The sequence below is a fragment of the Parus major genome, chromosome 17 (genome assembly GCF_001522545.3).
Source record: "Parus major isolate Abel chromosome 17, Parus_major1.1, whole genome shotgun sequence".
Lineage (NCBI taxonomy): Eukaryota > Metazoa > Chordata > Aves > Passeriformes > Paridae > Parus > Parus major.
In genome coordinates, this window is record NC_031785.1 from 6,908,966 (window position 1) to 6,934,790 (window position 25,825).

General features: G+C 45.2%; 1 protein-coding gene across 2 annotated transcripts in view; it reads left to right on the forward strand.

Moving 5' to 3' along the window:
* Positions 1 to 25,825, forward strand: part of BRINP1 (BMP/retinoic acid inducible neural specific 1) — an 88,294-nt gene that overhangs the window by 47,415 nt on the left and 15,054 nt on the right. For both annotated transcript variants that reach the window (XM_015645136.3, XM_019008463.1), the window contains exons 3-5: positions 13,426 to 13,616; positions 18,868 to 19,037; positions 20,311 to 20,416. In XM_015645136.3, the coding sequence (XP_015500622.1) occupies positions 13,426 to 13,616; positions 18,868 to 19,037; positions 20,311 to 20,416 (467 nt within the window). The remainder of the gene's footprint in view (positions 1 to 13,425; positions 13,617 to 18,867; positions 19,038 to 20,310; positions 20,417 to 25,825) is intronic.

Consider the following 25,825-nt stretch of genomic DNA (forward strand, 5'->3'; position numbering starts at 1 on the left):
CCAAAAAAGCAGGGGAAAGGAGAAAGCTGGACACTTCGGTGTGGAGGGACGTGCTGAATCACATCCCATGGGCTGGAGCATCACTCTGCTACTCTGGGGATTTATCCTAGTCCAGAGAGGGCAGAGCTGCATCCCAGGGATAATGACCTAGACCCCAGCAAGGAAGCAGCTGTTCTCCTGTCCCCCTTCCTCCTGGCACTGGCTCAGGCACTGGGGATTGTGAGGTTTCCAGAGAGTAGGAGAAAAGATCAGGACCCCCTCTTTACCAGACCATAAAGATATTGCTTTTTATTTTCTGTTCCATTTGTGAGAGTTGGGGGATTCACATTGGCTTTTTTCCTGTCTTCTTTAAACACTCCAGGCTTGAGTCATATAATTGTATAACTCACAACTTCCATTTAAAAAACAAGAATAGGCTGTCTTTTAAGATTGCAGAGGAAAGCCAGAAAATACAAGTATTTAAATCTCAAAACACAGAAGGCAAATAAAAAGCTTTGCAGATATTGTTGTTTTGCTCAGTAGATAAATATATACATATGCATGTGCCTCTAAATTCTGGGGTTCAGTTCATTCTTTGGGAGCAGAGGCTCAGATGTGCAATAGCACATAATCCCTAACTCAGGTGTGTGTGTATCTTGAATTAGAATATGATCTGATAATTTAACTTTGCCCAATCCTCCCCTCCTGAAAAAAGCCATGAGGGGAGGTTTTTCATGGAATGCTGGAATGGTTTGGATTGGAAGAGCCCTTAAAAATCACCCAGTTCCAATGCTCTGCCACAAGCAGGGACACCTTGGGGTCTCTCATCAGCTTTTCTGCAGCATCTGATGCTCTCAGACTGGATTTTCATCCTCAGAAGGATCCTGTATTTTAACTCAACACAAACCAAGAAATCTGCCATGACAGAGAGCAGCACAGGAGAGAGAGGAAGAACCAGGAGTTCCTACCCAGGACTCAGTAAAGGATTCCCACCCCACCACGTTGGAGATGAGATCCAGGGGTGTCCACCTGATCCCTCTCACTTTTGGTATCGGTCAGCCCAGCTCCCTCCCTGTGGCATGACTCCAGCTTGCACTTGGCTTTTGTGTGCTCCATGAAGGGCTGGGATTTGGGAATCTGTGCAGTTGTGGTTTTTAATAGCAGTATTTCTGACAGGACAGGAGGAAGTGGCCTCAAGTTGGACCAGGGGATGTTTTAGATATTAGAAATTGTGGAACAGCAGGCATTGGAAGGGCTGCTCAGGAAAGTGGTGGAGTTCCCATCCCTGGAAGGGTTAAAAAGCCGTGGGGATAGTTTTTTCCACTTAAGGGCATGGCTTTTTTTCCACTTAAGGACATTTTTTTCCATTTGTTTTCCAAGTTTTTTCCCCACTTCAGGACATGTTTTAATGGTGAATGTGGTAGCCCCACATTGCTGGTTGATTGTTGGACTGGATGATTTTGGAGGTCTTTACCAAATTCAATGATTTAATGATTCTAGCCATGTTTCTGTTCTCTGTAGCTGATGTGGGGTTGTGTTTGCACATCATCAGCACCCTGAGTGAGATGGGGAGGCAGAGATGAGCTGAGCCCTGGGCAGGCAAAACAGGGCAGCAACTTCAGCCATGACCCCACCGTCACTTTAGTCCTTGCTGGTGAAATACTTTGTCCTGTCTCTGCATTTGTGTAGATTTTCTTCATGGTTGTGCTACATTCTGGATCTCTTCCTTGGAAAAGTTGTTCATCTCCTGCTGCTTTAGCTTCTCTGTCTACAGTGACACATTTGTTTAAAGGTGCTTTGAGATCCACATATCAAAGTCACAAATAACAGCTAAAGAAAACATGACTCATGATGGGGAAATTGCCAAGCATGTGCCTGAATAACCAAGTGCCTCAGAGCTTCGCAAACAGATCCCAGGAAACAAAAGCATTTGCATTCACAAGTCCCTGTTCACTGGCTAGGACAGGACAAAAATAAAGCTTTTTCTTTATGAAGTGTTGCATAAAAAGCATGGTTATCTTTTCATTGCAGGCCACTTTGCAGCATGCAAAGAGATTGCCTTTCTTCAAGAGTTTGTGAATTTTTATTTTATTGCAGTCTTTTTATTTCCTCCATCAAAACATGCCTGAGTTTGAAATGGCATGACTAGGAATGAAAATTAAATACATCAAAACTGATTTTTGTAGAAATGAGATTTTGGAGCAACCAGGGAATATTCAAGGCTTTCTCACAGCTTGTGTTCAGTTTTTTTGCTAAAGAGGGATGTAGTCTGAGGAAATGGGTCACCTTTTTCCTAGAGAAAATTTCTTCAGTTTTACTGTAATTCTGAAATGTCATAGGCTTTTGGAGACTTTTTTTTCTTTTTTAATCTCGAGCAAAGCACAAATGTCTCTGATTATGTATGAGCTGAATTTTGCTGCAGCTATACTCTGCAGCCTAATTTTTTTTAGCCCTTAACCTCTTATCTTACACTATTTGCTAGTAATTTCAGACCCAGTCACTATCTGAATCCTATAGTGAGAGGGGACATCCTCTGCATACAGCCACTGTGGATATTCCTTCTTGCTGGATGCCACTGCTTGAAATTCAACCCTTGGCCAGTGGCCTGAGTGGAACAGCACAGCTTGGAAATCAGAGAGATGTGGAACCCCAGCACAGAACTGAGTGTCCTGAGGAGGAACATGAACCATGAGGAGGAACCACTGTTCACTCCTAAACCAGCTCTGAGGAAATAATATCCCAACACTATGGAAATTAAGTGGCAAGGATCAAAGTGGGAAGGAAGTGTGGCTTTGTTTTACTATTTTAACACAGTTTTTGTTCACTTGCTCTCTCCTGACTGTGCCACATACTCCCAGAAGCTTCCTGCAAGAGCCCTTGCAATGGCTGAGATGATGGAGGATCTGAGTCCCTATCCCATCCACTGTGCCATTCTGAGGCTGATCCCCATCTCTTGGATCTGGGGGTGCCTTTGCTGTCTGTCTGTCCTGTTGCATCCCTGCAAGTTGTCTTCCCTCCTCGTGCAGCCTGGAGCACGCCCTTCCATCCGAAGGACGGCAGGGAAAGGGCTGCACCCTCCTCATTTCACTTCATCTGGGCAAAACCCCCCTCAGCTGCCCTGCAGCGAAGGATCCCTGGTGGGAACAGGTGATTTTGCCAACTGGTTGCCTTTAGGCATCCCAGCCACCCACCAGCTCCTGCCTTGAGTGCTCAGTGGTGTCTCCATCAGCTGAGGATGACTCAGGGCCGCGGGGTGGGCGACAGGGGACAGTCTCCTGTCACTGCCTGCTCTGCCCACAAGCCTGGCAGCTGTGCCCAAGTGGCTCTGCCAGGACTGCCTGGAGGGCTCAGCTGGGTAGAGAAGGCAGGAGCAGCTTTGTATTTAAACATCATTTTTTGTTCTTTTTTCCCCCCCTTTTAAATCAGTGAATTTGAGCCTTTGCCAAGTGAGGAGCACAACTGACCAGAGGAGGGGTGATGGCTTCATTTTCTAACAACAGCTTGAGTTTTGAAACATGGTTGCATGCTGTGCTGGAGAAAAAATGGTGCTTTTTTTTTTGAGAAAAAGGGCAATCAAGGCTAAATTTCTGATATTACTTTCCCAGTATTGACAAACGCTGTGCTTAAGCTGCCGGCGGTGCAGCAGCCAGGTACCCTCGCCTGCAACGTGAGGAATTAAGGTTCAAGGCGACATTTCTCGGCTTTTTCATCTGAGCAAACTGTGAATCATGATAAGTATAGAGCAAACTTTGGGGCTGTGGTGTCACAGGCTGAGGTTATCAGCTTGCTACAGCTAAAATTAGGAAAAAAGCCTGTGGTTCGCATGCACCTCTATCTTCAGGAAATGAAGCAAGTGCAATTTAATGAAATGATTTGTTCCAAACTGTGTTCTTGTTACAGCCTTTGATTGGTGCCATTGTGAGCACAGGCAGGCTCTGAATCCTCATGGTGAATTTTGGGGCAGGGTAGGCACCTCTGACAGGGTCCATGGGGTAACAAGGGCTCACCAGGACTTAACCTGTGCCAGTCACCCCTGGGGGATTTGTTATCTGCTCTATAAATTAAACTCCCCCTGTTTGTCTTCCACTGCAAACTTGGTTACAAAAGATTTAAATATTCTCATGTACTACGTAGCCACAAGAGGAGGGACTTCATCAAGGTTGTAATTCTCTAACCTACTGCAGTCCCAATAAACACATCAGTGTGAAAAGGTCTCGTTTATTGGGTGTTTCTTTGTGGAATTATTGTTTGTTTTGGGGTTTGGGGTTTTTTGGTTGGGTTATTTTTGTGTGCTGTGTTTGTTTCATTGGTTTGGTTTGTTTGTGCACAAGATTGAATGGTTTGGGGTTTTTTTTCTGTCTATGCCACATGTTCCTGTACAGCCTGATTTCTCTCAGCATCCTGAGTCTTGGCTTCCCTTCCAGCCTGTTGGCTGATGTCTGCCCTCATCCCCTGACCAGGATTGTGTGCAAACGAGGGTCCAAGAAGGGAATTGACAGAAGTCTGGAGAAGAGAACCTACAACCATTCCAGCTATCCCAGCTTTCCTCAATAATACCTAAAATTCCTTAAATAACTCAGGTGTTTCCATCCATTGCTTCAAAAGTGCTGTTCTCTGAAAATTTCTTCTTCTTGACAGCTCCTTGACATTCCAGGATCAGCTTGATTGTGAATTCTGGGTCAGTCTTGCAGAAACAGAAATCCAGGAGGCCCTGCTATGAAAAAACAATATCTGTGTCATTGTATTGATAACCAGAGCACCCAAATTGCCTGATTCACAGATGATTGCTCTAGGCTCTGTCAGGTATTTTAGTGGGAGAGCTGTTCCATCCTGTGATTTTTATCCTAATTCACAGTGAAGGACTGGGTGTCTCTGTGTTGTCCATCCCAGTGCTCGGAGCACAGCACCCTGCAGCCTGTTGGAACAGTTCCCCAGCAGCTTAATAAACCATGTCTGGTCTGGGTGAGCTTTCAGGGAGGAAACAGCCCCAGAGCAGAACGTTTGCTATTATTAATAATGCTGTTATTGATAATGTTTGTTAAGCTGTGGCGGCACGAACAGCGCTGGGAGCTCTTGGAGAGATGTCACTGCTGCTTCCAGCAGCTCCCTTCAACCTGATGGGAGTTGTAGAGGCTCAGAAGTGCCATCATCCCAGTGTGGGAACAGCTGAGATGGGGTTTGCAGTCATGGGAACCAGCAGTGAGGGAGGCTGGTGTTGGGAAGGGGCTGGGCAGTGCTCGAGGTGTGGGATTTGTGCAGGGAAATCTGCACAAACAACGTTCCAGGGAGAGCTGGGGGAATAAATGTCCACAGGCTGTTTGCACTGGAAGTGCTGGGTGAGATGGAAGGACACTGCAAGAAGGCTCTGGTGGGATATGGGAACAGATCCACACAGGACTGATGAAGGCAGATGTGTGGAAGAAGTTCAGATGTTACTGTGTCTTACTGACAATGCAGAAATCCATGACCTGGAGGTGGTCCCAAGCAGCTGAAAGGGGAGAAACTTACTTTGCCATGTTTTCATGGGTTTGGATTTGAAGTCAGAGTTAAGAATTACAGTCACATCCTGGCCATGATCACATTTAATAATAAACAAACTTAATAATGATCAAATTTGATGACCTGTCTTTCAATTTGTTATTACCTATGCTGAATCACTCTGCTTTCAGTCTCTTATAATAAATTTATTTCAGTTTTTTTTCTAAATAAATCAATCTTTTGGACACCCAATAATTCCATATTGCTTCCAAAGAGACCCAAATGCAGTTCTACCCTAAGAGAGAGCTCAAGATTTGCAGTCATGTTTGTCTGACTGGGTTTTAATTCAGTGCTGGGACAACCTGTTTACCAAGGGGCTTTCAAGGTCACATGAAATTCTTCTGACTTTGGAGTAATTTTATTTCATTTTGATTCTTGCAATTGTCATGTTGCTCTGGACCTCTTTTTTACCTTTTCTCCCTCCCCCAAAAAAATCCACAGCAACCTCAGGGCTTTCAACTCTGGAACAATTTAATATCCTTAAGAAAATAGAGAGTTGAAAACAAAACTCTGGAGCAGACTGAACTGCTTGCCCATAAAAGGGGGAGTGTTTGAGGTTTCAGAGCCCTCAGCCAACATCAAGCACAGGGTCAAAGGACAGAGCAGGGGGAAAAGCAACAGGAGAGTCTTCCTTTGACCTTTGGAGCCAGGTGGAGGAGGAGGTAGCCCAACAGCTTTGCTTAATTTCTGCCATAGGACTCTGCTGAATGACTGAAACTCTGATTGTCCTCCCCTTGCTTCAGTCCTATCCAGGTAAATGCCCTTATAGCAATAAAGCTGCTGCAGAAAGCACAGCATTTATCAATAGATCAATAGTCAATTTATTTATCTCATTCACCTGCCAGCTGTCATAAGTGAGCCTGTCTGTTTGCCTGGCTGTTATGCAAAATGCTGTTGGACTTTTAGCTTAAGTGATTTTTTTTTCATACTTCTCTGGAATTAAATTTTTAGGGTCTTTTTTTTTTCTTTTTTTTTTTTTTTCTCTTTTTCATGGCAGAGTTTCAGCCTCTGTCTAATTTGGAACTAGTTTAAATCTACAGACTGGAGGTTTTTTAAATAGATTAGGGGGGATGAGTGCCAAACCCTCACAGGAAACTAATTCTTGCAGGTCCTTTGAAAAGCTCAGCTTTGAAGAGTGACTTCTTCATGCTGGCCTAGATAGGGAAGAGGCCAAGCTGCAGAGGGAAGTGCTAAAGGAATATTGCACTGCTCAGCCTGGGGCTGTCTGGCATTTTGAGGGCACAGACTGGAAATGAAACATCACTGACCCCACCATAATCACAGATGCCCCGCACAGGCTGGTGTAAAGGCTGATCTGGCAGAACAAGATAAGCATTATAACGCTGTTGTCATGCTCAGACCTTGTCTCTGGGCATTGTTTGCAGGATCCAGGGCTCACAGCAACCTGGAAGAGCCATCGTGCTGAGGGCTGGAGATAACCAGCACTTTGTGCAGCCAGTGGCTGGGACAATTGGGCTGAAAAAAGGAAAAGCAAAGCAAAACAAAACCTCCAAACCAGCAACTCTGTTGTAGGAGCATCTGAAGGATTCTGGAAGATTTAGGGCTAACACAGAACTTATTTCTTACCCAGACAAGGCCTAAAATCTGTCTGGTTTGGTTCACACTCATTCTGACAGATGCTAATATTTGTCTGCAGCACACACAGACATGTCCAAAAATGTCTCTCTTAATGATGGTGAAGTGCTTGAAGGAAAACAGGGGCAGAGACACCAAAATCCCAGGGAACATCTCTCTGACATCAGGGAGTCCTGATGATATCACAGTCAATTATGTGGGCAATATGCCAAGGAGAGGGCATGAAATAATGTTTGTGTCCTGCTGTTACTGAAGAGTGTGTTGCCCTCCACAAGGCCCATCACCTTTGGGAGCAGCTGATGACTTTCAAGATAAATTTTATTTAAAAAGTAAAGAGCCATTGAGCAGAATGAGCTGGTGCCTTGTCCTTGGCCAGTTCCCAGGGAGGGGTGGGATCCTGAAGGATGCACATGCAGCACCAGGAGGGGCTGGGGTTCTCTATTTAGGCTTTGTTCAGTGCCTTCCTCCTCTGCTATTTTTTTTTTCCCCTTTTTAAAACTGTCTGTCATGATCATTATTTAATGCATTTAATTTCTTTTTTGTTTCAAGCACCAGCCCCCAAGGTCTGTGCTGAACTTGTTTCCTCACTTACACACTTTGGTTGTCCTGGCCATTTGGAGATGGGGAATTCAATTTGCTCTGGTGTCTCCTCTCCCTCATTCTTCCCTCCCTGGGTAGAGCTGCCCCTGCCCTTGGATCCTGCTGTCCTTTCTGATGGTGCAGACTGGGGTCTGCATCGTGCACCTATTCCACTCTCTTGACTTTTCCTCCCTCTTCAGTCCCTTTTTCCCTGTTTTTCTGTTTCCCTGGAGGGGTCACAGTGCTAATGAGCACTGAGCCATTCCTAGTGGCTCCTTCTGCCCCTGACATGCTGGCCTTGATGGAAGCTCATTAATGCAGACTTGAAGGGGTAGAATTTTCTCATCCTCAGCCAGATTCAAATAAAGTGTGTCTCTTGCTGTTACAGGGAGGAAAACCTTCAATGTGTGCATGTGCCTCCCTGAGGCAGTGCTTCACCCCTCTTCCTCCCACCTCCCTTCTCCCTCCAGCATCTCCTGCCCCTTCCAGCCCCTGAAGAAGCTCCTCTGTATTTTCTCTAGAGGGGAACTGCCCTGTGCTGTGGAAGGTATTTCCTGGCACAGCCCAAATTCCCTTGGGCTCTCAGCCCTGTTGAGACAGAGCAACAAGTGCCTCTCTCCCTCTGCTCAGACCTTGGGTCAGAGTTTCTCCTTATCCCAGCTCTGCCTCAGGGATACTGACCCTTCCTCCTCCTTGCCAGGAGTTTTCTCATCTTCCCAAAGCCATTCAAAGCTTCCCTGCTGGCAGAAGTTCAGGTTCTTGCTTGGGGTTTCTCCTGAGGGTCAGAAGACCCTGTACTAATCCCAATTTACCAACCTTAGCTGTACCATGTGCTAATCCTGGTAGAGTCTTTGCAACTTCTTCACCTGGAGAAGAAGTGATGCACAGGGCAATATTTCACTTTTAAGATGCCTCTTATTCCACTTTTAAGAACCCTGTAGAGGCCTCTCCTCTGTGTTCCTGGTGCTGGCACAGAGACCCTGGTGCTCAGGGAAGTAAAGAGTGAAAGGCAGCCAGGATGGTTTTGTGAGGAAAGGTTTCAGTCCCCTTTTGCACCCATTATCCACCAATCTTGGCCTTGGTAAATCCTCCCAGGATTCAGCAGTGACAAACAGACAAGAGTATTGTTTACCTAACCCAGCACCCTAAATTCATTTTGGCTGATTTTCTGCTTCTGCAGAAAATGCAATTAAATCTAGAGCTGAAAGCTAATAGAAAACCTGTTCTTGGAGGTGTTCAGTGACTTCAGGAGTTTCAGGCTGGAACATTCCCTAAGGCTGGATCTATGCTGTTCCCCGCAAATATAATTTATTTTTTTTATGACCCCAATAATTCAAAATTATTTCAGTAGCCATATCTATTAACATTAAGTTTATTTTCCAAAACTGTACCATAATCTTGGCCTCAGGTGCATCTTGCAGCAGAGGGTTCTGTAGGTTTCATGGAAGATTGCTGGAATCAGAGGTTTGCTTTCCATGTAAAATATTGGAATTCAGTGAGCCAAGTTTAAAATATATATTTTTGGACATTAAAATGGAAGCTTAACAAGGCCATATCATTTGCTTGACCATTGAGGTTGGAGCAGATGACCCCACTGGTGTTCCCTTCCAAACTTAAACCTTCTTTGATTCCAACCCCAATGAATCAACAGCACACAAAGAAATAAGGCAGTCAAATGCTATGTAAAACCTATAAAAAAAACTTGAAAAATGTCACAAAGTAAATTCAAATAATGCATAACTTAGAGGGAATTGCAACTGGTTCATGGATATTCTATGAGCAGAAGATAAACATCTAAGTTAGTTGCATAAATTATTCATTATAACATATTTGCTCAGCTTTTCTTGTCAGCTGGGAAAGCCACACATCCAAGCATTGGGAGAGTGCAGCAGAACTGGGCTTTCACCTCCCTGCTGTGCCCTGGGAGCAGGGAGCCCTGGGGAGGGATGGCATCAATAACAATTGGGTGGGAGAAGTCTCCTTTACCATGGTGCCTTAGAGGAGGATCCTGCTCAGGGCTCATCTGCTGCACCACTGGGGGCTGGGATTGTCCCTTGGCAGCACGAAAGGCTGAAGATGTGACAGTGATTCCTCTTAAACTCCTGCTTTTGCCTCCTGCCAGTGGTGTCACAAGGTGATGTTGGAGCTGATGTGAAAAATGGACCCACTTTCCCTTTGGACACATCATTTGTCAAAATGTCATTCTCCTTTCTGCCTTCTCCATCCCTTCCCAGTCTGCCCTGTCCATCTCCACCCCCTGAATGGAGACACTCCAGGCCCTGGGTGTTGATGTGTCATGGAATCCTCGAGTGGTTTGAGTCAGAAAGGAGTTTAAATCCCATCTCATCCCATCCCTGCCATGGCAGGGACACCTCCCACCATCCCAGGCTGCTCCAAGCCCCATCCAGCCTGGCCTTGGGCACTGCCAGGGATCCAGGGGCAGCCCCAGCTTCCCTGAAGGAGAATAGGGATCAACACTTGACCAGCTGCATGTTTCAACTCGATGGTCTTTGCTGCTAAATTATCAATTACAAACCAGCAAAACCAAACTCTGTGCTTTATTGGGAACATGAAACATTCCCTCAGCCCTTTCTGGAAACCTGCAGGCTCTGGGGTGCTCTGGTCACTCCTGACTTTATGGATACTGCAGGAAGCAGGAATCTGAATGTGTGCTTGAGTTTTACAGGAAGCAATAATTGTCTCTTTGGAGAGGAAGCACAGATGGCATTCTTCCTATGCTTGCTAGGTATGATTTTTCTGATGAGAACATGGGAATCTCAAAAACCTTGCCTGTCTTTGAGCATCCAGCTCTGCCTCTTCCCATGCAGTGCAACTGCTGAAGGGACCATTCCTTCCTCAAAGGGAATTTCCTTCTGTGGCAAGGTCTGGGATTTAAACTAATTTGGAATCATTAGAGAAACCTCTCCACAGTGTCAGAGAGAAGTTATTTGTCTTTATTTTTAAAGTTTTATCTATCATTAAAATCAACTTTTACACAATTCTGGGACAGCAGAGAACACCTTCTGCTCCATAAAGGGAATACATTGGTGGTGTATTTGTTATCTGCAGACAACTTGGGAGCCAATGATCTGTTTCAGTCACTCCTCATGTTAAGAACCTGTTGTATGGGGGGGCTTTTTTGCCTTTTGACTGAGGTTTTTCTAGGAAAGATGGATGTTTCCTCAGATTGCAAGGTTTGACACTAATGACTCTTGTAGCATAGCAAGAGGTGTGTTTTGTTTTGGCATTTTCACTTGGCTTGTGAAAGCAAGGAGCTACAGAGGGGGCATTAGCTCAGGTGTAAGGAGATATTTTGAAGTAAATAGCTGGCACTTTTCTATTTTGATAAATGTAACTGCTGTCAGGCAGCGTGGAGTGTTGTGAAGGGCCACAATCAAAATAAATGCCTGCATAATTACATTAAGTCAAATAACCTAACACACACAGAGTGGACTAAGCACAGAACCAGCCTGGGCAGGAAAGATCTGGTTTGTGATCCTGGCTTTGGCACCAAGCCTCCTGAATCTGCCTCTGTGTCAGGGTCTCTGCCAGCCACGTGGGCTTGTTGTGCTGGGGGACACTGTGATGGGAAGTGCTGCCTCAGGGCCAGGTGTCATTCCTGGTTTGGATGTTATGGATTATTCCACACCAGCCACAGAGATGGATTTGACCCCAGGATCCTGCTAGGAATGCCAAATCTACCTGATGGTTTCCAATTAGTTTTTCCTGGGTTATAATTTGAGCTGGGTGCCTGCAGAGAGGATCCTGTCCCAGTTCATGCCTCAGAATTATACCTGTGCCATTTAATCACCCAATCCTCAAATCCAACCCCAAATCCTTAATTCTGATCAGTGGTCCCTTAATTTTTATCATTTTTACCAGTCACTGTGCTGGCCTTCTTCTGAAGTTACTTCATTCTCTTGAAAGAGTCTCCTTGGTCCTTATCTTCATTCCACTTGTTTCTGCTGAATTCAGCTCGTTCCTTGTTAGCAGCATTAATTTTCTCAAAGAAGTTTACCCTTGGTCAGCTCTTGCACGTGAGGGCTTCCTCTGCTGCTGCTGAGCTGCACTAATGCTAAACAAGACTATTCCCAGAAAACATCATTATTAAATTTCCTCTGTTGCACTGGGATAAAGTGAATTTTTTTTCCAGAGAGGTTGGTATGGTTTGTGGATTTTGGATTTTGCTGGAAGGGGGCTGTGTTTTGGATTTTGCTGGAAGGGGGCTGTGTTTTGGATTTTGTTGGAAGGGGGCTGTGTTTTGGATTTTGCTGGAAGGGGGCTGTGTTTTGGATTTGCTGATAGCACAGGTGTGGTGCTGAGCAGAATGTGCACAGGTCAGGGATTTTCTGCCTCTCTCCCAGCCCACCAGTGCCGAGGCTGCAGGGGGATAAAACCTGGAGAGCTGACCCCAGCTGACCCCAGGGATAACCCACAGCACATCAGGCTCAGCTTGCAGAGCTGAGGAAAGGGGGATGTGCATTGTGAGGACATTTCTCCTCCCCAGTCACTCTGATGGAGTCCTGGGGATGGCTGAACTCCAGACCTTGATGGGAAGTGGGGAGTGAATTCCTTGTTTTGCTTTGCTTGCCCATGCAGCTTTTGCTTTATCTGCTAAACTCTTTATGTTAACTCACGAGTCCTCTCACCCTCCTGACTCTTCCTCTCTAGGAGGAGTGAGTGGCTGTGTGGGGCTGGGATTAAACCACAACACCTATAATCTAAATAAAATGTTTGTCTTAAACCCAAATTACAAGAATAGGTGAAGGAAAAGTGACAGAGAAGCGTGTGAGCTGATGGGCTGGGAGACAGCTTAAGACAGAGCAGGTGCTTTGTAGGAGAATGGGTATAAATAACATCCTCTCCTTTAAGGAAGGCTTTGCTCAATATTTTTTGAAAGACATTAATAGGTTTCTCATTTTTCAGGTGCTCAGCTGGTGATGTTTCAGAGGCCTGATTTTTAGATTGCAGGTGTGCAGGCTTTTCTCTAGGCATTTCTCTCTGTGTCGTTTCAAAATGGATACCTGCAATAAAGAACTGCTTTTGCAAACATTAACTTCATTTTTTTCCCCAGTTGCTCTCAGTTTAAAAGCACAGATTTGAGAATTACTTTGGGGTTTTTTTTCCTAAAACATGAACAAAATCTCTGCTTTCACCCTGGACTCTGCTTAGATCTGAGTCCATCCTTCTACATGGTAAACCAAAAATTGCTTTCTGTACTGCTCTTTTGCCATACTCATGCTGCTGAAAGATGAAGATGTTTGAAGAAAATGTATTTTCTTCAGCTTTGCTTTGCTTTGTGAAGTGTGCTAGGAGGACTTGTGGGCAGCAGGGATATAACAGTGATCAGTTTGGGCTGGATCTGTGGTCTAGATATTTGCTGACAGAGACCAGAGTTTGCTGCTTTATGGAGAAGTGCAAGACCTCAAAGCATGGGAGGGTGGAAGGACCAGCGTGGTTTTGTTTTAGGGGAGTCCAGCTCTGGCAGACCCCAAGGGCACCTCCTCACCAGCCTGATCCCCGTGGTGTACAGTTATTGTGCAGTAATGTCTCATTTCTCCTCTTCTCCTCCTCTTCCCCTCTGTCCAGCCTTGTGGCCTCATGTGTGTATCCATGTGGGGGTGTCCGACAGGATTGGCCCCTTCTCCATCCTCCTGTCCCACCCCCGGTGACTGTCCCTGCCCCTCCAGACTGGGAGCCTGACCCCTGTTGTGTTCCTGTGTTGTGGCACAGGGAGTTTGCCCGTTGGAAGGTGAGGAACACAGCCATCGAGAGGAGGGACCTGCTCCACAACCCCCTGCCCCTGATGCCTGAGTTCCAGAGGAGCATCCGCCTGCTGGGCAGGAGACCCACCACGCAGCAGTTCATCGACACCATCATCAAAAAGTACGGCACCCACCTCCTCATCTCTGCCACCCTGGGAGGTAGGTGGCACCCTGGCTGGGTCCTGCTCAGGGGGAATGGAGGGTGAGGAAGGCACTGGGAAGTGCTGGAAATGTGCCCAGTTTGGAATGCAGCTCCTGGAGTGAGTGCTGAGGGAGAACTGGGGGAGCTGGGGCTGGGCAGTCTCCAGAGGAGACCTCGTTCATGAGGATAATTATCTAAAGGGTATGGATCCTTTTAGGGCCCTTTAGGTATGGGCATAATTATCCTAGAGCATGGACCAGGCTCATCTTGGTGGTGCCAGCCACAGGGACAAGAGGAACAGGCAGAAAATGATGCCCAGGAAGTTCCAGCTGAATTTCAGGAAGAGTTTCTCGGGATCATTGGAACAGATTGCCTGGGGAGGGTGTGGAGTTTCCCTCACAGAAGATATTCCAGAGCCAGCTGGGTGCAGTCCTGCGCTCTGGGATGACCCTGCTAGAGCAAATACCCCACTGTGGTCCTTTTCTCTGTGACTCTGAGGCCAGTGGGGGCACAGACCAGGCTGCAGCTGCCCCTCCCAAAGCCCAGATGTGCCCCCAGAGCACCAGGATGAATTGGGAGTGAGAGGTGGGAGCTGTGTCCCTGCTCTGCTCTGAGCCCTGTGTGTGTCACACAGCTGGGGACTGTCCTGCCAGCCCTGCACCCCTGCCCTCAGCTTCACAACAGAACCTGTTCACCCCTCTTTTTTCACAGGATGAAAACAAACACAGGGGGAAAAACATCCTTTCTTGCTGGAACTGGAGGAATTTGAAAGAGCTGCAGGAAAAAGGAGTTCAAGGAGCTGGGCAGGGAGCGTGAGCAGAGGGGAAGAGATGGCCAGGAGGCTGAATGCATTAACATGGAGCAGAGTTGTGGAAAAACAGCAGCTCAGTGAAATTCAAAATGTGTATGCAAGGGCTGCAGAGAGGTCTGTGTGTGCACAGAATGTGTCAGGGATGACATCAGAGAGAGCCCTGTAGGGCCATGAACTCCTGAGCAAGCGCTGCTGGTGGTGCTGCAGGAACATTTTGAGTAGTTACTGTTGAACACTGGAGGCTGAAAATCAGCAGCTCCTATTGATATTTACTCCTGGGGTTTTTTCCCCCCCTCTGTATTATTTTCACGGTTCTTTTCCCCCTTTGGGGTGTGCCTTTCTTTCATTTAAATGCTTTTCTTGCAAGAACAACTATCTGTGAGAAGGATTCTGCAGTAGTAAAGGCTCAGTTTTACTTCAGAATTTGTTGTTGTTGCACCTCACCTCCAGCCTTGCCACATTGCCGTGTTTGTAGTGAACTTTGAGGAATTTCTGGCCATCTGTCTGTTCCCAGAGCATTCTGCAGACACTGGGATGAGATTAGATAGATGTGTGCATATGATTCATGCACAAATTAGGTGGTAGGTAAATTGGCACAGTTCCCCTGAAGTCAAATGGCCTCTGGTGTAGCAATGTCCTTCAAAGATCCTTGGGCTGCTCCTCCAGTCCAGACACCCAAACAGATCCATTCCATCAGCAAGAATTGTGAGAGAACGAAAGTTTCCAAGCATGGAAGAGCACAAGTGACTGCTTTTTCAGTCCTTAATGAAGTCTGGGTAAAGATAAACTGCTTTTATCAGATCCTTTTTTTCAGGACCATGTTTTACAGAGCCCAAGACAGCCAAGTAAAGTCAGATTTTTTATTTTATTTTTTTTTTTTGGTGTGGGTTTACTTTCTTCCCATTGACATTCCTCTTTTTCTTGCCACTCACATCCATGGAAATTCAAAATAAGAAAGACCTTTGATGGTAAAATATATTTTTAATTTTGCCTGGGTGAGGTTGTAAATTATTCACAGGGGCTTGTTTCTTCTCCTGATTTTACAACACAACAACTTTAAATATGCAGAGACTTGTAATGAGAAGTGGTATTGGAGGGGAGAGCTAAACACCCCAGCAGCCCTGAGTGTGGTGAGCAATGGCAGGCAGAAAAAGAGGATTTATCTCAGCAATGGCAGTCCCAGGGAAAATGCAGATGGAGCTGGGCATGCATTATGCACGGAGGACACGCTCTGCTCGCAGCCTGTGGGCTGAACAAGAGCTCTGGGAAATGGAAGCAGACGTGGCCTGGCTCTCCCAGGACCTGGTGATCCTCAGCAGAGCTACAGCAGCTCTGGCCTGGGTCACAGCTGTGTCACAGGGGGTGGCACACACTGATGAGCACTCTGGAAATGCTCTGAAACAGCCCCCAGCAGGGTGGGACATGGAGCAGCACCTGGACACAGCAATTTTCACACCTGGCCACAGGAGGAACAGCTCTGGTTCAACCTGCACAGCAGCTGGGTCCACTGAGAGCCCAGAAAAACCCAGCTCTGCTCCAGCCTGGTTCTCACAAAGGCAGTGGTGAAGGGTCACTTTGAGGGCATCCAGGCTCTGGGATGGAGCACACAGAGCTGAGAGCCAATTTTCAGGAAAATCCCTCAAGGAAAAACAACTTTGAACATATCATTCACTTAATAAAGGAGAAATTAAGACTTAATAATGCAGCAAAATTCTGTTAACCTCTCCTGATCCAAGAGTTGCTTTCCCATGTGACCCCTCCATGGGGATGCTGTGCTTTTCCAGCTCTGCACAGAGCTACACAAAACAGGTTCCCAGCAGCAGTGTCCCTGCTCAGCTCCCCTCAATCCTAGGGACAGCACTGGTCCTGCAGGAAAAAGCATCATCCCTCATGGACTTTGTTTCCTTCCTTTGGAGGAAAAAATATTTCTGTTTTCTTCCTTTGGAGGAAAAAATGACAACTTTTATGGGGAAATCACTGATCCCCACTGCCCCAGAGCACAGATTTCTCTTCTCTGCTGTGTTTCTTCGTGCCTGGTTCGTGTTGTGCAGGGAGCAAACCCAAGAGGAGATCTGCTGGAGATCTGCCACCAGTGCTGCTGCCTGATGTGATTTGACCCAGGCAAATTCCTGATTCCTGCCTGCCCTCTGGCCATGGCACTCCAGCCTCAGCATCCCTCTAGTGCAAATGAACTAGGCTGGAATGAACAAGTCCTGACTTTTGTTGGCTATTAATATGAGGCATGATATTTTTTCCAGGTAAAAGTTTTTTTTTCCCAGTTATTGGTGCAATTGATGAAGAGTTGATGGCTGTGAATTACAGCTAAGGGGAGAATTATCCCAGATCTTCCTTCTCCTACCCCAGCCTCACAAAATGCTGGCAAAGCATCATTTCTCATTTCTCTCTGCTACATCTCCTTGCAGTTAAATGCTTCTGTTACATGGGAGATCCAGAATTCTGGCTCCAAATACACTTTCCCACTGATCCAGCCACTTCAGTGGAAAATGAGTTGACTCATGAAAACTGACAAAGTTCCTTCAAATCCCCCTGAAAAACACCAAGAGATGAAACTTGAAAATGCACTGAGAGTGCTCATTGCAGTGACCACTGTTCCTCACACTAACCACAGACATTTTATTACCTGTGCCCTGCTGGCTGTTTGTTGTGTTCACCTGTTGTGTCTCACCTGGTACAGGGGGTTGATTCCCCTGGAAGATGGATTGGCTTTTTTTGTGTGGACAGAGCCTGATGTGGCCTTGATCCCTGCCAAGGCCTCCTCACAAGCTCCACACATAAAAATGGTCATGGTAATAAAGGAAATCAAAGCAGGTCATTTTGCAGGGAAAGGGTTTTTGTGAGAGGTAACAATGATGACATTGTTACTACCACAGCTTTGATCGTGGTGGAAGGCTAGCCTGTTATTTTTAACAAAATAAAGACAAAGTTTTACATGCCTAGCTTCTCCACTTAGGTCCTGCAAAGCTAATTAAAAGATTTCAACTGATCAATTCTTTTGATGAAAAGTACCTCCTTTCCATAAAAATACGGTCCATTTTTCATCTTAAAGCCAGAGGCTGAATCCTCAACACAACTATTGCTTGAAAAAAATGAAATCTAATAAAAATATTTTGATTTTCAGCCAGAATATTTTTGGTTTCTTTTCAGGCATTTGGCTTTCAGATAAAAGCTGGAAAATTTCCAGGAAAAGTGAGGGGGAGAGCTTACTGGGGTTTTGGGTTATTTTTTTTCATACATGCAACAAAAGAAATAATTTGTATGAATCAAATTATTTTAACTAATAAGAATTTTAAAGAAAAGTAAGTCCTTGTTCTCTTGAAGATAATATGCAAAGATGATGAAGAACTAAATTTCTTTTGGCCTTGAAAGCAGTGGTACATATTTTTTGGACCATGCTATCACTGCCAGAGGCAGTGAATTCATCAGTGGCTCATCTATCAAATCAGAACAAGCACCATTCTTCTCATTAGGAGAGTTATGTAGAACTGGCACATTCCTCCTCTAGTTGTGTCTTCTCTTCATTTGTTAAAATCCAAGTTTCATGTGTTAAGGATCCAGGATGGCATTCCACCTTTTTAGACCTCTGACAGCTCCAGCCGTGTGTTAAAAGCGAGCTGGATTTTCATGTGCCTCACCCATCACAAATTGAACTGTTAGGTAAATATTCCATCTCAGCTTCATGTCCTTTTCACACATTTTTTGTCTGCTGATGTTTATCAGTTCTTAACTGCTTCATTCCCAGATTCTCTCTGGTTACCATTTCAGAATCACCTGCTTTTGTCCCCTGTCTTCTATGACATTTTTACTCTCTGCTTATATTCCCTGAATGAGATTCTGAGAGAGGAAAGAAGACAGCAAAGGTGATTAGTTCAAATTAACTTTGTTATTTGCTCTTTCCTGAATTAATTCTCTTTACTCATCCCCTTTCTCCTCCCCTTTTGCAAGGCTGCTGGAAGCTGAAGAGGCCCAGCTAGCATTTGTTTGTCCACTGTACCTGCCTGCACACTGTGTTCTATTTGCAATCATCATCTATTCCTTCTAGAAATCAGGTCAGACAGACACTTGCTTAAAGTGGGATCTTCTCCTGTCAGGTGTGCATCACTCTAGAGGCACTGCCTACAGAGAGAATGGTCCCCGAGTGGGACAGATGTGCTCAATCCTCTCCAACAGTTGTGGCAAAGCTCTGCTGGCTAAAAAATGTCCAAAACCTTGTCTACTCAATTCATCAGAGCTGCTTTACTTGTCTGGTGGACTTGGCTTTGCTGTCTAAATAAAGAAGTTTCTGTAAATCCTGGGGATCCTGCTGAGGAAGAGTGGATTCCTCCAGGAGTGCTTTAGGTGTCGGATTTTCTTTCTTTAGGTGCAGTAGATGTCACCATTTGCTCCTGTTAAGAGGGCCCTGCCTGGCAGCCTGAAATCTCCTTTTCTTTCTGCTGCAGGAGAGGAGGCCTTGACCATGTACATGGACAAAAGCCGCCTCGACAGAAAGTCAGGAAACGCCACCCAGAGCGTTGAAGCTTTGCACCAGCTCGCGTCCTCCTACTTTGTAGACCGTGATGGCACCATGAGGAGACTCCATGAGATCCAGATCTCTACCGGAGCAATCAAGGTACCACATATTGCCCCAGGAAGAGGAAAAAGATTGTCTGCCTTACATGGATTCTCTAGGGATCTGGGGCAGGACTTTGACAGTCTGATGTCCTCTTTGATTGCAAGTTGTTTTGTTTCCAGGGTTAGTTTTTCTCTTATTCAGGTGAAGAATTGATTTCCCCAGGGCCACTAATGTCTGGAAAGAGGTGGAAATCCAGTGTGGTAGTTGTGTAGGGTAGGAGACTTTCACTAAAAGTGACAGTGACTTCTGGAAGGGAGAGAGGGAGCAGAGGACCCAGATCAGTGATGGAGGTTGGAAGAGAAAGGCTGGTCTGAAATGAACAGCCCTGTGCCATGCAGGAGCATTTATCTCCTGGGGGTGTAAGGCTGCAAAACATCTCTCAGCTGAATTTGCTACAAGAAAAGGTGAAAAACTCAGTGTGGCATTACTGAGGCATCTGGAATGAAACGGACTGAGAGACAGCTTGGGGGTTGCAGCAGGAAGGAAGGGAAGCTGCTCAGAGAATACAAAATAGGGAAAATGGCTCTGCAAAGGCTGCCTTCTCTGAAAGCAATCATCCTACGGTGGGCAGGGATTTTATTGTTGCTGAGTTCACTCCAGGGAAGGTGATGTGGATGGAGTCGTCATTGTTAGCCATTTCTGAAAGGTTTCAGCTCTGGTTATTGTTCTGTGCTGTCTCGTGGCTGAGCCTGTTCCCTTCTGGATGGGAAATTGTATTGAGATATTGAAACAGTGACAGCAGATAATCACCCGTGGTGAATTCCAGAAGGGCAGCCCTCCTCCGTGGCTGGAAACCAACAGCAGCAGCAGCACTGCAGGTCATCTGTGCCTCCATCCTTCCTCAGCACAGGGCTGCTGTTCACATCTGTCGTGGGAGCACCAGGCACCACTGTGGCCTGGCAATCCATCTCTGCTTCTTGCTTTCCAATAGGAGAAGCCAGGGAATAATTCCTCTACAGGCTTCTGATGTTCTCCAGAGGAGATCCTCTGTAAGAAACATCAATCTGCAGGATCCCATTGCCAAGCCAGAATAACCTGAGGTACCCTAAAGAAAACAGCCACAATTCATTCTGATTTTTCAGCTCGTGGCTGCACCAAACATTAGCAATGTCTGTGCAGGGTGGGGCACTTTTTCCCAACTAGGGAAGACATGCTTTGACTTATATCAACTGGTGACAAGGAGTCCTTGAATTAAAATATTTTAAAAGCCTGGGGAAGGTGTGGTGCTGCAGTCCAAGGGAACATTCTCTCTTTTCTACATCCTCTGTAGGTAACAGAAACTCGGACCGGCCCCCTGGGCTGTAACAGCTACGACAATCTGGACTCTGTGAGTTCTGTCCTGCTGCAAAGCACTGAGAGCAAACTCCACCTGCAAGGTAGGGCCCAGAAGCCAGGGAAGGGGGTGGAAATGGGACAGGGTTGCTCTTTTCCCCTCTCTTTGCTGTGATTCTGCTGTGTCTGGAAGTTCCCTGAAGCTTCTGGTGGCTTCACATGAGGCTCAGCTGAGCAGAGCTGGGGCTGGCCCCAGTGAAGTGCCCTCTACCCCTGAATTTTGGTGGACTTCTGTGTATGACACTCACACCAACATAAAAAATGTGACCTCTTCCATCAGTGTTGAAGGAGAATTCTGCCCACGTCTCTCCGTCCCTCCCGAACTGCTGATTTGTGTAAGAGGTTTGCAGATCAGCTTGCGGGGCTCTCTAATGACCATAATCTTTGGGAAAAGTCACAGAGGTTTTATTTGGATGCTAGAAGCCATGGCTTCAGTCCCAGATGGGGAGCTAGTCCAGAAGTCAACAGATAGAGGTCATGGCTGAATTAATAAATAAATACTTGCTGGTTAGCAAGAAGTCAACTTGAGTAGAAGGAAGAAATTCACTGGCCATGTAATTTACAAAGGTTATTCCCAAGTTTTTGACAAAATAAGGAAATGTGGGATTTAATTGCTCATTTGCCCAGATGGTTTTATTTCTTGAAACCTTGTACTTGCACAAATTTTAATTTTTCAGATGAATGGGCTACATTACATCTTCCGCTTTGAGTATAATTTGGCAAGTGCTGTTTTAATCTTTGGTTTCACAGAAACTGGGTTTCATTTACCAAGTAATGTTGTGGATATAATATTATTGTTGTTATTATTTGCCTTTAAAAATAATAGGCAGGTTGTTTTCACTATGCTGATGATTATCCAAATCACTGAGTTCTGGTTCTTACCTAATTAACAATAAGCAGTTTGAGGGGTTTTTTACACTGTGATGATAGCTGCTGGTAATGAAAACCAAAGGATGACACATGAGGTAAGTGGGGAAGCAGCTAAATCAGCAGGCAGCTCGGGTTATAGGCAGACTAGTGGGTAAATCAATAGACCTGTATTGGTTATCTGATCCTACAAGAGAGGAGATAAACCAAGGGAGCAGGGAGGAGGTGGAGGAAGAGGGAAAAATTAGGAGAGAGAGAGGGGATGAGGCTGTGATCTCTGATGGGAGCAGAGAGAGGCCAGCCACAGGTGGGGTTCATGGAGCTCCATGGCTGAGCCCAGGGCAGGGGGAGGCTGGAGCCAAGCCAAAGGAGACAGCGAGGGAAGGGAGGAAGGCAGGAGCTCTTCCTCATAGAACAGAGTGACCTTTAAAGCTCCACCTGAGTTTTCTACTTAATCTGGAGAGTGGTTCTTGGGATAATTACCCAGGATCCTTGCTCGGCTCTGAGAGGCCTCATTACGAATTAGTCACAGGGCTGCAGCAGGTAATGGATCGTGACCAAGTCTCCTCTGATCTGATTAGCAGCTGAACATGGGCTGCTGACAGAAATCCATGTTCCTGCCTTTGTGTCACTCCAGCTCTGAGCCTGGCTCAATAAAAGAGCAGCTTCTTCGTGACAGGGAGAATTTCTCTGTCTCAACTTGCAGCTGCCCAGCCCCAGGAGAGGAGGTGTCAAAGCTGTACCTCTCAGGAGAGACAGTGGGTGCCCTGCTCTGGTTGAAAAGGTGGTGATCAGCCAAAGGTTGGACTCCATGGCCTTGGTGGTCTTTTCCAGCCTGAATGATTCCATGAACACACGTAGGGTGTGGGCAGGTTGATATTGGGAGGACAGTGCAGGGTGTCTGGGGCTGGGCTTGTGGTCATTGGAACAATAAACAATCACTAATTTATAAACCATTATCCTTGTGGGCCCAGTATACACTGGGATATATATATACACATATATAAGTATGTAAAATATTGTGTATATATATATATATATATATATATATATATATGTGTACACATATTTATCACAGAAGGTCTCCCTTTTTCCCAGCACTCCCTGGAGCAGGATCCCTGTGGTGATGCAGGGCAGGATGCCAGAAGCTCTACAGCAACCCATTGGGAAAGGAGAATTTGTGTTCCCTGGACAAGTGTCCTGGGCAGAAATTGGAAATTTTGACTGAAAAAAAAAGCAACACTTTAAAAAAATTTCAGGAAATCCAAATTTCAGAGGCATGTTGAGTTATATCAATACTATAATTGACAGTGTATGTCAATATTGGAGCATTGCAATATTTCAGTGAGGTACAATCCTTCTGTGCTGCTCTAAACTGTGCAACAATAAACAGGAAATGTTGCATATCAGGTCATTTGCTACATCAAATATGGTCATATATTATAATATTATATATAATTCATGTTATACACAATACTTATAAAATATTAACTATATTTTATTTCAATATTTAATATTATATTGTTGTATATGTATAAATACCCTTATATATTATACTTATGTAATGACATCATATACCTACATTGTACATATGATAGTATAACATTAGAATTTACATTACAGTTACCATTAAAGCTTTTTCCAGGATGGGCAGAAAATTAATGGCAAGACAAAACATTTCAGCTTTTCAGTGCAGTGAAATGAGGGAGTATGAAAAAATACATTTAGAAAGTCAAAAGTGCTTTTGGAGTCAACATGCTCTCACAAAATGCTTCAATGGAAACTGCATTTTCAACAGAGAACTCTTCTGTGAAAAATGTTTCAAATAGCTCTAATTTAGAGCTGGGGAAATTTACCTCTTTTAATGCAGGAAGCCTTTTATATACAGTCTAAAGCCAAACATCTCTCTCTAATAGTTTTTCTCGGTGAATTAAGGACATGTTCCCTTGTCAGATTCTTCATACTCTACCTGTAGTTATCTGAGATAAACCTATACCAAATCTGTGCTGCTCTTCATTTTTAAAGTGGAATTTCATGCTTTACAAAGTGGCAGAATTCCTCCTCTGATCAATAAGTTACCTTCAAAACTAAGATATTCAAGACAGCAGCAAACTCACCTTGTGCATCTGTTACCAGCTCCCATTCCTTGGGCCCCTGGCTTGGAATGAGGGATCCTCCCCATGGAAATGGTCCAAATATCCCAGTTTTTAAGACCAGCTTGCCCCTCTTGGCTGCTGACATGAGGTTTTTTCATCAGTAGACAATAGTGAAAGACTGAATATATATATATATATATATATATATATATATATATATACACACATATACATATACATATATATGTATATGTATATGTATGTTGGTTTTTTTTTAATATTCCCAATATCCAAATAAATTTCTTAGACAACACCACAGCATTTGGGATGTTTTATTAGGGTTGTGGCTGGCAGCAGGGCTTTCCCAGCTAACCCAAGCTGCTCACTGGGGATGTTTTATTCCTTGGAATCTCAGCTTTCCTGCCTTACAGGGATCTGAAGCACCCAGAGCAGCGGTCTCGAAAGATTAATGCCACCTGTGCTTTACTGACAGCCATAACCCACTGAATTCCAGCAATATTTAGTCCCTGGGCATGGACAGAACTACACATGAAAGAGAGGATGCCAGGACTGAAAAAATCTCTTGCTGAGATCTGATCACAGAGATGCTCAAAACTAAAGCAAAAAAAAAAATAAAATTGGTATGAATCTGCCCCTGTCTGGGGATGATGAGGAATCTGTGAATATTTATGTGTGTATACATAAAAGTACTTCTGTAGAAATAAGCACAGCTGTATTTCAGTAGCAGTGATTTCTTCCACGAGGAAATTCCTGGCTGGAAGATGTGAGGCTCATGTAATCCCAACAGCCTGTTTGAGATCAGGCTGTTGTGTTTGGAGAGCACACACTGGTGCTCTGATGAGTGCCTGGATTTGGGGGTCACTTGAGCAAACACAGCTCTGAGGGTGTGCTTCTTGTCAAATGCTTCAGGCAACTGATGGGTTCCAGCAAAACTGCTTTCCTGATGAAAGTTAAGTATTTATGTAAGTGCTTTGTTGAGTTGGTGCTAAGTGTGCAGAGGTCTGATTGCCCCATAAACATGATATTATTTCTTGTAAGAGGAAGTTATCCTGGAAATGTTTGGGGTTTTTTTCAGAAACCACGAGTTTTATGGGCAAAAAGAGAGTATCCATGAGAAGCACTGCAGTGCTAAATTATTTTATGTTTTGGAGATTACAGGGTATTCATGTTTCATCTGCTGGGGTGCACAGTGGATGTTCCTTGCAATGGCAGGTGCTTTCCTTGAAACTTCAGTTTCTTTTTTCACACCTATTCCCTCTAGGAAAAAAGAAAAGAAAAGGAATATTTTATTTTAATATTTATAAAAGAAATAAAAGAAATAAAATATACTAATACTACTACTAAAATAATAATAATAATAGTAATAAAAATAAATGAAATAAAAATCTCCAAAGCCAGGATAATTTTTAGCTGGGACCAAACAGCTTGTTGTGCTTTATCCAAGTTAAAAGAGAAACTATGGAGAACTTAAGAGCCTGAGGTAATTTGATCATATTCAAAGAGTCAGAGCAGGTTGCTCCTCCATGAAGCAGAGTGGAAAATGTATTCATGGGACTTGGACCATGAATGAAGAGTCAATGCACATCAAGAAGTCCAGCTCTGCTCTCATGTGAGCTTCAAAGCTCAGTGAGTACAGCTGCCTTCAGGCTCCCCAGTCCCTTTGTGAATCAGTTCTCTGTTGGAACTGCACTTCCATTCCATCCTGAAGGAAAGTTTGGGATCTGGCAGGTGGGACCATCACCAGTATCAATCCAGTGAGGATTTGATGAGGGACCACCCCTCTGTAGTGGTTGTTTCAGATAAATCATAGAATCCCTGAGTGGGATTGGAAGGGATCTTAAAGCTCATCCCATTCCACCACCCTGCCTTGGACAGGGACACCTCCCACCATCCCAGGCTGCTCCCAGCCCTGTCCAGCCTGGCCTTGGGCACTGCCAGGGATCCAGAGGCAGCCCCAGCTGCTCTGGGTACCCTGTGCCAGGCCCTCACTGCCCTCACAGGGAAGAATTCCTTCCTAATGTCAAAGCTAAACATACTCTCTCTCAGTTTAAAGCCATTCCCCCTTGTCCTGTCATTACAAGAGGCTGAGCTTCAGGACTTGCTGAAGACAGCAGGAAGAAATCTGAGCTTCTTTTGAGACACATCTCAGAAAAGACCAGAGACTCAAAATGATGAACCTCTTCAGGCCAGTTTTGAGGATGCTGTACTGCTCAGCTCTTTGTGTGTTCCTTCCACTCCCCAGTAGCAATGCAGAAAAGGCAGCAAGATCTATGCAGGAATAGTGTCTCTGAATGCCAGCCTGGAAATCCTTCCCTCTGCAGGTGCCACAAACGTGTTCCCAGCTGGAGGGTGCTCCAAGCTCATCCTTCCTGGAGGCTGCCAGTGGGGCCAGGCAGAGGAGCAGCTTGGTGCCACCAGGCATGGTGCTCAGCAGAGCAGGGGGAGAGGAAACAGAGCTCCCTGGGCCTT